This window comes from Pomacea canaliculata, linkage group LG12 (genome assembly GCF_003073045.1).
Source record: "Pomacea canaliculata isolate SZHN2017 linkage group LG12, ASM307304v1, whole genome shotgun sequence".
NCBI lineage: Eukaryota > Metazoa > Mollusca > Gastropoda > Architaenioglossa > Ampullariidae > Pomacea > Pomacea canaliculata.
Genome location: NC_037601.1, coordinates 23516848 through 23530790, shown reverse-complemented (window position 1 = coordinate 23530790; position 13943 = coordinate 23516848). Strand labels below are relative to the sequence as shown.

The 13943-nt window shown below is 40.6% G+C and overlaps 1 protein-coding gene across 1 annotated transcript in view; it reads right to left on the bottom strand.

The window, feature by feature from the left end:
• The window catches only part of LOC112576819 (guanine nucleotide-binding protein G(s) subunit alpha), a 68710-nt gene extending 54767 nt beyond the window's left edge, over positions 1-13943 (bottom strand). The window contains exons 1-3 of the mRNA XM_025259577.1: positions 13571-13943; positions 13369-13441; positions 13095-13149 (exon numbers count right to left, since the gene is read on the bottom strand). Coding sequence (XP_025115362.1) covers positions 13095-13149; positions 13369-13441; positions 13571-13697 — 255 coding nt within the window. The 5' untranslated portion in view covers positions 13698-13943. The remainder of the gene's footprint in view (positions 1-13094; positions 13150-13368; positions 13442-13570) is intronic.

Genomic DNA, 13943 nt, shown 5'->3' with positions numbered 1-13943 from the left:
TCACAAAACATACCGTTTCCTTTTGGCCAACTTATTTGCAATGTGACATTAGACAAGTCCTGATGGCTTCTGTTTTTATCATGCCAAACGGCCCACATACCTATATGCTTTTTCTGAATATATTAACTCTATTTTTAATATTGCTCGCTTGGTAAGACCACCTTTGTAGCCTATTTCTTACACCTTTTCCCCACTTAAGCTATATGCCCTTGTTTTTAGTTCTTTTACGTAATTCATCAACTGCCCTCCCATCCTCTTTTAAACATGAACACAACAATCAACCATTTGTATGTTTAAATTTACATTAGCATTTCTCACTGCAGTGTATGCTTTACCATCCCCAGTTCCCCTAAGACATGGTATTAAAAACCTGTTTTACTTCAGATTATCCAAACAATATCTTTGCACCTACACGTTCCATGCTGTCTGCTGAATTAAAAAAACAAAAAACAAATATTGGCAAATGTGTAACTAGCCACTGCTGAAATTCTGTTGTTTCTCTTCTTTGCACATGTATAACAGGGTCTAGACAACACGACAGGAGTCTTTTGAGCTTCATTTATGTCACCACTTGGCAAGGTTTTTTCAGGTATTCAATATGTAATGCAATGCCAACGTATTTTTTTAAATATCTACAAAGAAATATAAAGTATTGAAATATCATTGACCATTTGACGGAGATCCAAACTGTGACATAAGGCAAGTGTTGGCCTTATTCCCAAAATGAACAATCCGTAAAAGGTTTAGTTCCGGTTAAGAGATTTAAATATACTTGGGCGGGAGCCGACATGAAGCTGTCTCTTGTGTGTTTTCTAACTGGACAGTTTAATGAGTGCCACCTCTAATACCCACAAACCAATAACACAACATGGTGTCAGAAGTGAGCAGCAAAGTGCTAGCTGTGTGATTTCTCCAGAAACTTTCAGGTGGGCACGTTTTTCTCATTTTGAAATATTGCGTCGTACGTTCGCAAAGTGACATTTCTCGCAAGATGGCAGAGACACATCAGAGACAACACTTCACTGCAAACGTTCCTGTTCCCTCAAAGCTGGATTTGTCTTCTAACATTGAAGTAAATTGGAAAAAATTTATTCGTCAGTGGCAGAACTATGAGGTAGCTACGCGCCTTGATAAAGAAGATTCAGCTTATCGTTGTGCAGTTCTATTAGCTTGCATTGGTGAGGACGCACAAGAAATCTATGAAGGATTATCCTTTGCAGAAGGGGAGAACGACAAAGATATTCAGACTGTCATCGACAAGTTCAACGACTTTTGTTTGGGTAGCACACACATGAGGTGTATGAGAGCTACAAGTTTCATAGCCGAAACCAAAACAAGGATGAGTCAGTTGATACTTACGTCACAGTTTTACGCAAGTTAGCAAAATCATGTGATTTCAAGGATGTTGACCGCATGATTCGTGACAGACTTGTGATCGGTGTTCAAGATGACACTATGCGTGAAAAATTGTTGCAGAAGAAAACACTCAAGCTTCCAGAAGCAATAGAAATTTGCAGAGCTCATGAGACGTCCAAGACTCAAGCACACTCGATGTTGGCAAGCAACAGCGAGAGTACAGTTGAGAAAACCATCAACAAGATTCAGAAAGGTCAGCGAAAAGTTCGTTGCGGTACGAAGCCAGGCCTTCGGGGAAAACCAGAGACTAAGCCATGCTCTCGATGCGGAAAAGGTTCCCACAACAGAGATGGTTGTCCTGCAAAGAACGCTAAATGCAGAAAATGTTCCAAGATTGGTCACTACGCTGCAGTCTGTCGCTCTTCAGGTTCTTCTAAGATTCACACAGTGGAAGAGGAAGAAGAAGACGAAGAAGCTTACATGGGTATGATTGTGGGCAGTGTGACAACAGATCCTTGGAAAGTCAGTCTCCTGATGGAAGACATAGAGAATGTATTTAAGCTTGACACCGGAGCTGATGTTACCGTCGTACCTCAGACAGCAGTTCCAGCAGCCAAGCGACCACTGCAGAAAGTGCGCAAGAAACTGTATGGTCCAGGTCGTGTTGAGATAGCTGTGGAAGGCATGTTCAAGGCAAAACTGACATACAAGAATGTCTCTTCACTGCAAGATGTGTATGTCGTAAAAACACTTGAAGAACCATTGCTAGGTCGACCAGCCATTACAGCGTTGAAGTTGATTGAGAGAATCAACACAGTTATAGAAGACCACGAAAAGCAGTACAAGGGAAGAATTCCCAAAACTTTTCAGAGGACTAGGAAGTCTACAAGATCCTTACAAGATTCGTCTGAAAGAACAAGCTGTTCCATATGCAGTAGCAGCTCCAAGACGCTTACCTTTGCCTTGAAACAGAAAGTCAAGGCAGAATTGGATCAACTTGAAGAACAGGGAGTGATTCGCACAGTCACCAAGCCCAGTGATTGGTGCGCCCCAATAGTAGTGGTGCCCAAGAGCGACGAGAGAGTCAGAATCTGCGTCGATCTGAGCAAACTAAATGAAGCAGTTCGCAGAGAGAACTACCCGTTACCGTCAACAGATGAACTGTTAGCCCAGCTGTCAGGAGCAAAAATGTTCACAAAGCTTGATTGCAAAAAGGGTTTCCATCAACTTCCACTGGATGAAGGAAGTCAGGAGTTAACAACCTTCATCACACCTTTTGGAAGGTACTGTTATACACGCTTACCCTTCGGGATAAGTTCAGGGCCAGAAGTATTTCAACGACGAATGTCTCAACTTCTGGCGAACCATGAAAATGTGATTTGTGACATTGACGATCTGCTCATTTTCGGTAAGAACAAGCAAGAACATGATCGTTACTTGAAGAAAGTGATGTCGACGCTTCAAGAAGCGGGCATTACCCTGAACGACGAGAAGTGCAGTTTGCCAAAGAGAAGATATCCTTTCTCGGCACATCATCTCGAAAGATGGGATCGCCATCGACCCAGAGAAACTGTCTGCTGTGAAGAATTTTCCCAAGCCAGACAACATTTCTGATCTCAGAAGATTGTTAGGAATGGTTAACCACGTTGCGAAGTTTGCAGGCCCTAACCTCGCAAACGACAGCAAACCGCTACGTGACCTGCTCAAGAAAAACATAGAGTGGTGTTGGGACACTGCTCAAGAAACTCGTTTGAGAAGATTAAGAAACAGCTGACTGAAGCTCCAGTGTTGGCACACTATGGTACTGACAAAACGACCGTCGTCTCAACAGATGCTTCATCTTTCGGTCTCGGTGCAGTATTACTTCAGAAACAGTCAGATGGTCACCTCAAGCCAGTTTTTCTACGCATCAAGAAGTATGACGGAAACTGAGCGCAGGTACGCGCAAGTTGAGCGTGAAGCACTCGCAGTGACTTGGGCGTGTGAAAAGTTCTGTGACTACATCACAGGACTTCGTGATCTGACAATCGAAACTGACCACAAGCCATTATTGGCTCTACTGAAAACAAAGAACCTTGAAGATCTACCTCCGAGAATTCAGAGATTCCGGATGCGCCTGATGAGGTTCAAGTACAACATTGTCTACACAAGAGGCAAGAATCTCGTGACTGCTGACACACTCTCACGAGCCCCAGTAAGAAACACTCAGAAAGATGAGAGAAGTGAAGAAGAAGAGATCTTCATCAAGCAAGTGATTCAGAGCTTGCCAGCCAGTGACAAACGCATCGAAGAAATCAAGAACGAGACTGCAAGAGATACTGTTTGTAAGACAGTGCTGTATTATCTCCACAATGGATGGCCACGTTCTAGTCCAGAACATGAAGAACTGAAAGCATTTTGGACAGTACGTTCAGAAGTCACAGAACATGATGGACTTCTTCTCTACAGATCAAGACTGATCATCCCTGAAGTACTGAGAACAGACATTCTCCACAGACTTCACATTGGACATCAAGGCATCGTAAAATGTCGTGCCTTGGCCAGAGAGAGCGTTTGGTGGCCAAAGCTTTCTCAGCAGATAGAGTCCATGGTACAGAAGTGCACAATTTGCATCAAAGAGAGGCCAATTCCCCCTGAGCCACTCATTCCCTCTGTCACACCAGCATTCCTTGGCAGAAAGTTGGCATGGACATCTTTGAACTGAAAAAAAGAACAGAACTTACTGGTGGTGGACTATTATTCACGTTATATTGAGTTGGCACACCTAAAGAATACTTCGGCGGAAACAGTCATCAACCATGTTAAGAGCATTTTTTCCCGCCATGGAATTCCACAAATCGTCATCTCAGACAACGGCCCGCAGTTCTCCAGCAAGCAGTTCCAAACGTTCGCTCAACAGTACGAGTTCACTCACACAACAAGCAGCCCGTACTATCCACAAGCGAATGGCGAAGCCGAACGCGCCGTTCAAACCGTGAAATCAATCCTGAAGAAGGCAGATGATCCTTATTTAGCGATTCTCACATATCGCGCTACGCCACTTCAGCAAGGTCTCAGTCCAGCAGAACTGTTGTTCGGGAGAAGACTACGCACCATGGTCCCCACAATACCATCTCAGTTTTCCGAGAAAAAGGAAGAAGGAAGGAAGGACTTTCATAAGAAAGACGAGATGCAGAAGTTGAAACATAAACAGAACTTCGACAGAGCACACCGTGCCAGACCAGCCGCTGAGTTGGAACCAGGTCAGCCAGTTTGGGTGAAGCCAACCCAGACACCAGGGACAATCATCAAGTCCCTGCCCAACAGGTCATATGAGGTAGAGAGTCCCTACGGTCGCCAACGACGCAACCGCCGTCTCTTGATTCCCAGAGATCCCAATCCAGAGACTCCCAGACCTATCCCAAAGACTCTGTCGTCCCATATTCCAACAAACCCAAAGTCCGAAGAGGATCTCGACCCCTTGTCTGATACACACTCAGATGATCCAGACATTCCTGTTGACAATCCAGAGCCATGTCCAGGAGCCGCAGCCAGGAAGGTGCCAGCGTCCAAAGTCATCGCTCCTCCAGACCAGCCTGTCAAGACTACCAAGAGTGGTCGCATCATCAAGATCCCACAGAGACTTGACTTGTAAATGATTGACTCGAAGCAAACGCACATAGACTTGAATAGGAAATTCAAGAATATTAAAATTAATGTTAATTAAGTTATATTGAAACAATGTCCATTTTAAAGAAAGGGAGATGTGACATAAGGCAAGTGTTGGCCTTATTCCCAAAATGAACAATCCGTAAAAGGTTTAGTTCCGGTTAAGAGATTTAAATATACTTGGGCGGGAGCCGACATGAAGCTGTCTCTTGTGTGTTTTCTAACTGGACAGTTTAATGAGTGCCACCTCTAATACCCACAAACCAATAACACAACACAAACTACCGTGATAATGTATCTTTACTCCTAACTGTGTGTTAAATGTCTGTATGAGTATGTATGTCTGCCCTTGTGAGCAAAAGAAAAATTTCTGTCTTGGGTCTCCTCGACAGACAATAAAGTCTGATTTGATTTGATGTAGGCATTTAAAAGTAATTTAAACTGCTGTGGAGAATACTTTAAAGAAATGATGAAAATCTCTGCATATCTGTGAAGTCTGCTTGTAACAGCAAACAGGGTCATATCAATATAGTACATTTAACATTTGTCTAAACAGACAAGTAGACCTAACAATGTTTAAAATTATAAATTTAAAATTATAAGTGTATGGCTATACATAGCAGTGCTATAATTTATTTCTTAATTCACTGTTGTAGACATACATTACCTAAAACAAAATGCATACATGCATGCATGTGAGCAAGAACTAAGTAATTTTTAATTATGACAATTTCTATGTAAATTTTATGATCTATATTCTTTACACTACTTGGAAAAGTCAAAAGCCAAATAGAAAATAACTTACAGACACCTCCTGCAGCAAGTATGACTGTTGCAAACATATCTGAATTCATTATTTAACAGCAAAGTGTGAGAAAAATTCCAAGATACAGGCATTTAAACAAACCCACCCCTAAATCAAAAAGTTACATGAACTGTTGGTGAACTGAGTGACTAGCGTTTGTTTGCTGATACTCACTAAGTGCATGTTCTATCACAGACCAAGCAAGTGTCATTAGAACTGCTTAGGGATAGCCAGTCACTCTTGCTGTGAGCAATAGGCCATGTCTGCTGCTTGAGAATGGTTGGCCTAAACATGGAATGCCAGGATATTTCAGACTTGTTCAATGGGAGCTAAGATAGGTGAATGTCAAGCTGCTGATTTTGCAGCAGCTGCAAGAAGTCAGTAACCATTTGAGCATAATGAGGAATGGTGTTGTCATCTTGCAGCATGGTACATGGAACTATAGCCTATAAAGCTGGCATAAACGCTGCACAATCTGGATGCAAGTCAGAATGCCATGAACAAGATGGAATGGGGTTCTGCCATGAAGATAGGTCCCTCCCAGACCATAAGAGAGCCACTCACCATGCCAGTTGTACTCCCCAAAGCAGACATCAACAAATATATTTCAGTGTGGCTACACTGTCTGCGATCATTGTGGACAAGTGCAAACCTGAAGTCATCAATAAAGAGCACTCTGCCCTACTGCTGCCTTGACCAATACTGATGTCAGTGGCATGTGGATAGCTATACAGATTATACTGGTACAGGCAGTTGTGCATGGTCTATTAGCTGATACTAATTTCATTCTCGTACTTATTCTTAATTCGAACTGGCTGTCAAGACACCCTGTCATCCAGAATTATTCAGACCGAGGGCTTTCAGTGCTGCCCATAATCTGAAATCATTCGAACAGTTGCTGAATGACAGAATGGCTCAACCCCAGCTGTCAGGACACTCCTATGCTGGGTATGCCATCTTGAAGCCATCCCAGTTCCTGGGCACAACCCACTGCTGTCAAACGTCTTCTTAAGGGCATGTTTATTTAATAGAGCTGTTTTCCCTTCATTTTAATACCCCTTCTAAGTGAAGTGTTCATAATACCCTTGGACTGTCCATACATAATGCACCCTTTGTCGTGAAATTCTGGTTTACTAATACAGCTGCATTACACTTTGTCTACGCCACTTGCTATCTTCTAGATTGTTCTTCTATGCCTGCATCACCTAACTTCTTTATTTTAGACCATTTAAAATGATCGACTAGTAGTCTTTACTGCTACATCTTGCCGCTTTTGGAACTGTGTGTATGCAGCATAGATTTAACTCCCTGACAACTTTTCTGCAATTAAACTATGAATTTTCTCAACCGTTGATGCAACTGTTATGCCACTCATTACTGTGAGTGTTGGAATCGACAGCTATGTACTCTGCAGTCTTCGGAGATCTTCATATCTCTGGAGTTATTCTGCTGGGTTTCATGCACATCAAAATCAGAGATCTGTTCAGAATTCCCCTTTTCCGGCTACAGTCTACCAATCTTTTCCTATGCTGAACCCCTGGAATGCTTCCAAAGCAGATTTAGTCCTCTTTTATGTCTATTAACATGCCTCTAGCCTTTCATTTGCTGATGTTTTAGTCTGTGTTATATACACTTTTCATCTGTTTGAATGAGTTTTGAATCTATATTTAAAAAAATAGTTGTAAAGTGCATTGAGCCTACTGTACAGTGGAGAAATGCACTATATAAATCTGCACCAACAACTCAGATTCTGTACCTCAACACTGCAACAGACCTTTAACTTTTTATCTGCTATACAAATAACCATGGATAGGAATTAAAATTAGAATTAGAATTCCAAGGGACATAACTTTGTCAAGGCTCTTCTTTTGCAAGCAAGAACAAAACCTCTTTAACTTTATACTCTTACTATACTTCTCTTGTAATATTACCGTGTATTTTTAATATATAATTTGTTTGCTTATTTTATGTTTTAAATTTGTCACGAAAGTGTTGGTGAATAGCAAAATAACAGGATTAATCCTATAAAACTTGCCCTATTTTTATAATGAATGGATTTTTACAATGAAGAATGGTAAAATTGTGTTTTCACAGAAGACCCAAAAAGCCATCAGCAAAAATATATGTTCTCACTCAGAAAAACTTTTACACTAGTGCCAGAACAAATTCAGATAAAGGATGATCTTTACTGCTGCAATGAACCACATGACTGTAGAAGTCACCAACCAATTAGTCAGGACTATTAACCAACATGCCAGAGACCTTTGTGATCAAACTCAACCGAGTAGTCCTCTCTTATTGCATTCCAGGTTTTACAAGAAAAATTAGAAGCTACAACATGTAGAAAAAGGAATCATTATATAAGTAAAGTAAAAAAGGTGATAGAAAAGCAAGTACTACCATGCAGTGAAACATTTTGAGGAAGAAATCAAAAGTATGATGTCACATAGTTGTTCAAGGTGTAAGTTCCAGTTCTCCTTAACCTTTAAATACCTGATCATACCTAGGAAGAATGTCAAAGCGTTAACTTGACTTTGAAGCCTGGTATTCTTTTGTTATCATCTTTATACATGTTACAAATTGCACATCACATATACTGATGATTCTTAAATGAAGCTCTCAAACAGCTCCTTCATCTGAAAGTATCCGTGGTGGGTGGGGAGCATAAGGAATGAAACTTTTCTCTTTATATCATGGCCAAAAAACAACCAAATCTAGGCAAGCGCATTAGAGAGGACAATTCTACAGATAGCGAAGATGAGGTGAGGGAGAGTATTGAAGGGACCTGGCCCCGTTTCCTGGTGGTAGAAGGCGCAGAGCAAGCCCGGCCGCTCTCGTTTCTATCACCTTTTGCCATAGCGAAAGGTTTTAAAAACATCTCAAACAATTTTTCTGCTAAAAGACGTTTGCGCTCTGGACAATTCCTTCTCCAGTGCGCAGATCAAAAAGCTTCTGAAGCCCTACCCCGATGGGACGGGAAACAATTTGCTGATCACCCCATTAAGGTCTTACCGCATCTATCCCTCAACTCCTCCAAAGGGGTCATTCGTTGCCATGACCTTGCTGGGATGACAGAGACTGACATCAGGTCAGAATTGGCATCTCAGGGGGTTTCAGCGGTACAAAGAGTCATACTAAAGAAGGACGGGAAATCTATTCCCACCAATACCTTATTCTTAACCTTCTGTCTACCCAAAATACCCGACTTCATTGACGTTGGGTATTTAAGAGTCAAAGTTTCTATATTTATTGCATCTCCCTTGCGCTGCTTCAACTGCCAGCGTTATGGTCACGGGGCTAGCTTCTGTAAGTCCCAGGCCCGATGCTTTCGCTGCGGAGGTACAGGCCTTGCAGCAGCTGATTGCTCTTCAAGCGCAAAGTGTGCCAACTGTGATACTGCTAGCGAGAACAGATCTGAAATATGTTCTTCCCAATACAACTGCATCAGGAACTTTAGTTTAGTCCTTGTTACTCCTCGAGGATATTGTATCATCTGTATTCTGACCAGTTGAACTGCTGTCAGATGCAAGCTGCTTACAAATACCTTCCCCTTGCAGAATGTGAAAAGTTACAATTAGTGAAAATTTCATAATTGTAAACAAAGTAAACTGAATAATTTGCGACTTCTTCATGCCTTTTCAACAACAAAAAATTTTGAAAAAGGCATAATGTTAACTTGGCATGCCAATGAAGTTTGAAGTCTAATTAGCTGTATTTTAAAAACCAACTTTTGAAAGTATTAAAAAAAATGCATTACATAAGGGCATGTGACACCATGTGGCTTAACTACCAGAAATGAATACTGAGATTCAAAGAACAGTCCAATTGCATAAACAAGAAAAGTTCATATATCTTATACGATAATTTGTAACTTGTCTTTACCAGTAGAAAACATGGACTGCTTTGAATTCCCCCATGAGCCAGATGTGCAGCTTCCCACAAAATCAAGGCACCTTGAAGGCAGCTACTGAGTGAAAAAAGCACAGGGTCCTCTACACACTAACAAATGAGGTCTCAGAAATCAGTGAATATAAAGGGTTTTGAGGGGTCATTAAATAGTCATTAATTTGCAACCTGTCTACAACACCATCACTTCGAAAACTAGCAGACAACCTTAAAGACTACATACCTCCAGTCCATAGCTACAATTACTTGAAAACGATGGTGATGTGAAGAAGAAATTAGTTTAATTTAGGGTTTTCCATAAATTTAAAGGGACTAGTAAGGTGCAAATATATTTTTAATGTTAGGGTAAAGTTCTGGGCAAGAAACTATTTCTTCAGATTTAAGTGAATAGCCTCTTCTTTTCTCAATATATACACCTATAAAAATTACCATGCACTAAAAGAGATCACACATTGTGACATCATATTACTGGTTAACATTCCTAACTCTCCCCACTGATTGAGGTCTTCAAAATATAAAACATCCATTCAATATTATGACATCTGTGTTATTGACCTCTGTTGCATAATGATGTTAGTAGGTCTGTATCTCAAGAACAAGAGTTGAAAAAAATAGCATCTTGCACCAAGTGTTAAACAATCACTGGGGAAATAATCTGCTAGTCCTTTCAGTGGATGAAGCAAGTATACTCCCATATTCTTTTCTGTTAATGTCAATGCTGAGAAAAGTAAAGAATTTAAAAGAATTCAGGTTACATTCTACAGCCATTCAATTAATGAAGGCAATAAAAAGGTCAAAATGAAGAATGTTTGCAATCTAGATATATGCCCCTTTTAAATTTTAAAACATGCCAGAAAATATTCATAAACTGAAATTTTCACCTTGTCTCATATGAATTTCAATTTATAACAGTACTTTAAGTCTCTCTGGCTACATCTGTGAGAATGACATCCTCTCACCCAACCACTTGAAGTACATTTCCTGTCACTATTCTTGCATTTATTTATTTGGATCTGTTTGTTTTCTAGATTGTAGATTTGTTTACCAAACCAGCCTACCAATACAGTGAAGGTTGGCTGCCCAGAGTTCATTTCTCGTCTCGGGCAGCCTGTTCTTTCTCTGCACGTGGCATCTGTTTACAGGGCTGGCTGCCTTGCCGTAATATAGCCTCAGCTGCTGGCACGGCGTAAAACACCAACTGCCCCCCCACACACACACCAGCCTTGTCAGCTCTACATATTGTGCCATCTTTTTCTTCCTAGTGGTCACTTTAAAGACCAGCCTGAACAGGTTTGCGTTTTTTTCAGATATTATTAGACATTTGCGATATAAAACTAACCTATAAATTTCAGCCTCCAAAACCCATCCATTAATTAATCATCAGCTACTATTCACACCTGTGATCAACGAGCACTGCTAACAGTGTACTATGTCACGTTGGTACACCATTGCCTGCAGTCAACACCAATCAGAGAGAAAGAATGAACGACAATTCGGATTATTCAGACACTGACAGTCTGTATTTCTTGTGGTTCTTAAAAACTGCTACTTCAGCACAAGAAATGCAGACTTTCAATGTCCGAATAACCCAAACTGTTGCTCTAACTGATGTTGACAACTAGCAATGTTGTGAATGGTGTACCAAAGTGACATAGTACGCTGTTAGCAGTGCTTGTTGATTGCAGGTAAAAATCATGTACTTTGCTAGCAGATAATTAATGGATGGGTTTTGTGGAAGCTGAAATTTACAGGTTAGGTTTATATCCATTTTCCTGATATCTGCAAAACAATGAAAACCATTCAGGTTGGTCTTTAAATACAGGAGCTCAGACTACACCCTTTTCAACTCTTCTGTTTCGGTTATCTTTGAACGCTGTGTTTTCTCGTTCAGTAGTCACAGAGCATCACCAATGCAATCCGATGATCAATATTTTTGCTTATCGAGAATATCCACATTCCAGCATCTTGCATGCTCATCTGTTCCTCACATTGGTGTGATCCTTGTAGCAGTGACGTTACTTTCCCTCAGCAAATTGCTCATTATCCTGCTCATACTTGCAGCGACCATGAATAAACTGAGTATACAAAACCACGATGATTCAGATTTAGGAAAAGGAAGCTAGGTTTGTTGCCATTTGTAAAATAATGTTCACTGCTACATCACTTGTGGTTTGTATCCAGTCACCCTAGGGGCAGATCTAGTTCTGCGCAGTCTTGGTTTAATGGTGCTCCTGACCCAACAGCATCACATCCCATTTATGCAGTTTAAATCTGTCTCGGGTGGTCAGGTGTATGGTATGATGAATGTATGGTCACAATGATCAGTGGTACTACATCGGAATGTCTGCAATTTCATATTTTCTTTGCAAACTCCCTAAGCTTTTATTATTGCATGAAAGCTTTCTTTCATGTACCAAGTATCATGACTAATACATATTCAGCTTCAAAAAATCTTCACAGAAGAGTACAATTTAAAAAAAAAGACCCAATATTTCAAAACTACAAGAAAATGATCAATCATTATTCTTATTATAGTCTACCTTTGAGGTTAATCATACAACTAGAATACACATGGCTAATTTTAAACAATATGCAGAATATGTAAGACAAAGTTGTCTGTTTTGGGCTAGTATAGAATGCTTTACAAAAGAACCTGTGAAAAAGCATTAATTGTATTTCCAAACATTTGCTTAATAATTAATCATCAAACTTGTACAAACAAGCAACAGCATGTATGTGCATGCATGCACACACGTCTGCAAAAGCAATATGCTTTTTAAATCATTAAACGTTTTACCTGCAACTGCATCATGACACCAAAAGAGTGGCATGAAGTATTTTAACAACCTAGTCCCCAAACAGAAAATAAACAGAAATTCAACTTCCTGTTCTAAATATTTCAGTCCCAGCTACTGGATAGCCGTTGTCATACAAATAAAATATGTAAACAATCACAACAGGTTTCATGACCATGGATGAATGAATGTTTATTTGCACACTTGGCCCAAATCCGGTCAAAGGTAATAAAATGTACTATATAACAATCTGTCTTGTCTGCAGACCACAACCGACAAAAAGCAACGAGCACTAGACTATTGAGATCGTTTCCCTCGCACCGACCGGCGAGCATGTGTACACATGATCTCGGATCCGTTTTGCTCTGAAGATTAGTCTTACGTATTATCTTCCTTCAAACATTTTGCTTCTTATATGTAGACATCTTTCGCATACTACACGTTTACCCATTAACAAAAAAAGATTGAGTGGCAACGCCATTGAGTTATGCTAGGTAACAAGATCCGCTAGCTACAAGATCCGCCATCTTGACAGATTGGATGGAACCGCAGGGGTGCCAGGATATTTACTTGCGTCTACTTACCAAAATGGCGTCTCGAACGTTTCTCTTAATGTCTTCAATTTTTTGCTTTCTCTCTCTGAAATGCAAAAGGAATATTATTAAAAAGGAAAATAATATCTGATTTAAACGGAATAGACTGTCGGTCGACAAATGCCCTTTCACGAAGGCGACAACCCCCTCAACATCATTTGGACGCAGTCACGCATGCATAATACGGTCTATCCACTTCCAACCGTTGATCATAGCGACAAGAATAAATTTTGTAAACCAAATTAAAAGGTCAGTATATACTCACTCTGCACCAAATCCATTGACATGCAGTATCCTCATTTGCTTTACGATAGTAGATTTTCCGGATTCTCCGGCACCTTGAAAGGGAAAGCAGAATGGAAGCTCATTACACATTAGGCTAGTGATATTAGAATAATCTCAAAGAGCTTAACACAGAAATAGGTCTCGCAACTATGCCGATTGTTAGCAATAATGTAAATACCTACCAAGCAGCAAAAGACGATGGGTTGCTCTATAAAGCTGCTTATCCTTCTGTAATTGTTTCTCAATCCGTTTGTTTGCTTCTTTCCGCATTTTATCATCCTCGTCTTCTTTCTTTCGAAAGCACCCCATGCTGTCCAGAATGGTGGCTAATTTTGCCAGTTTGGAACGACAATTAAGCAACTGATATCCTCAAACAAGAAAAAACACAGCTAATCCGTGCCCACTCCGGCTACTTGCTAGGGCTAAAGGGCACAAGAATGCCGCCCTAGCATGGAATCGACACGGATAATCATGAAGCGTTCGCTCTCCGTGCCGACATAGACAGCAAACATCGATTTGACAGTGCTGGGTGGGGTTATCGAGGCATGCCGGGAA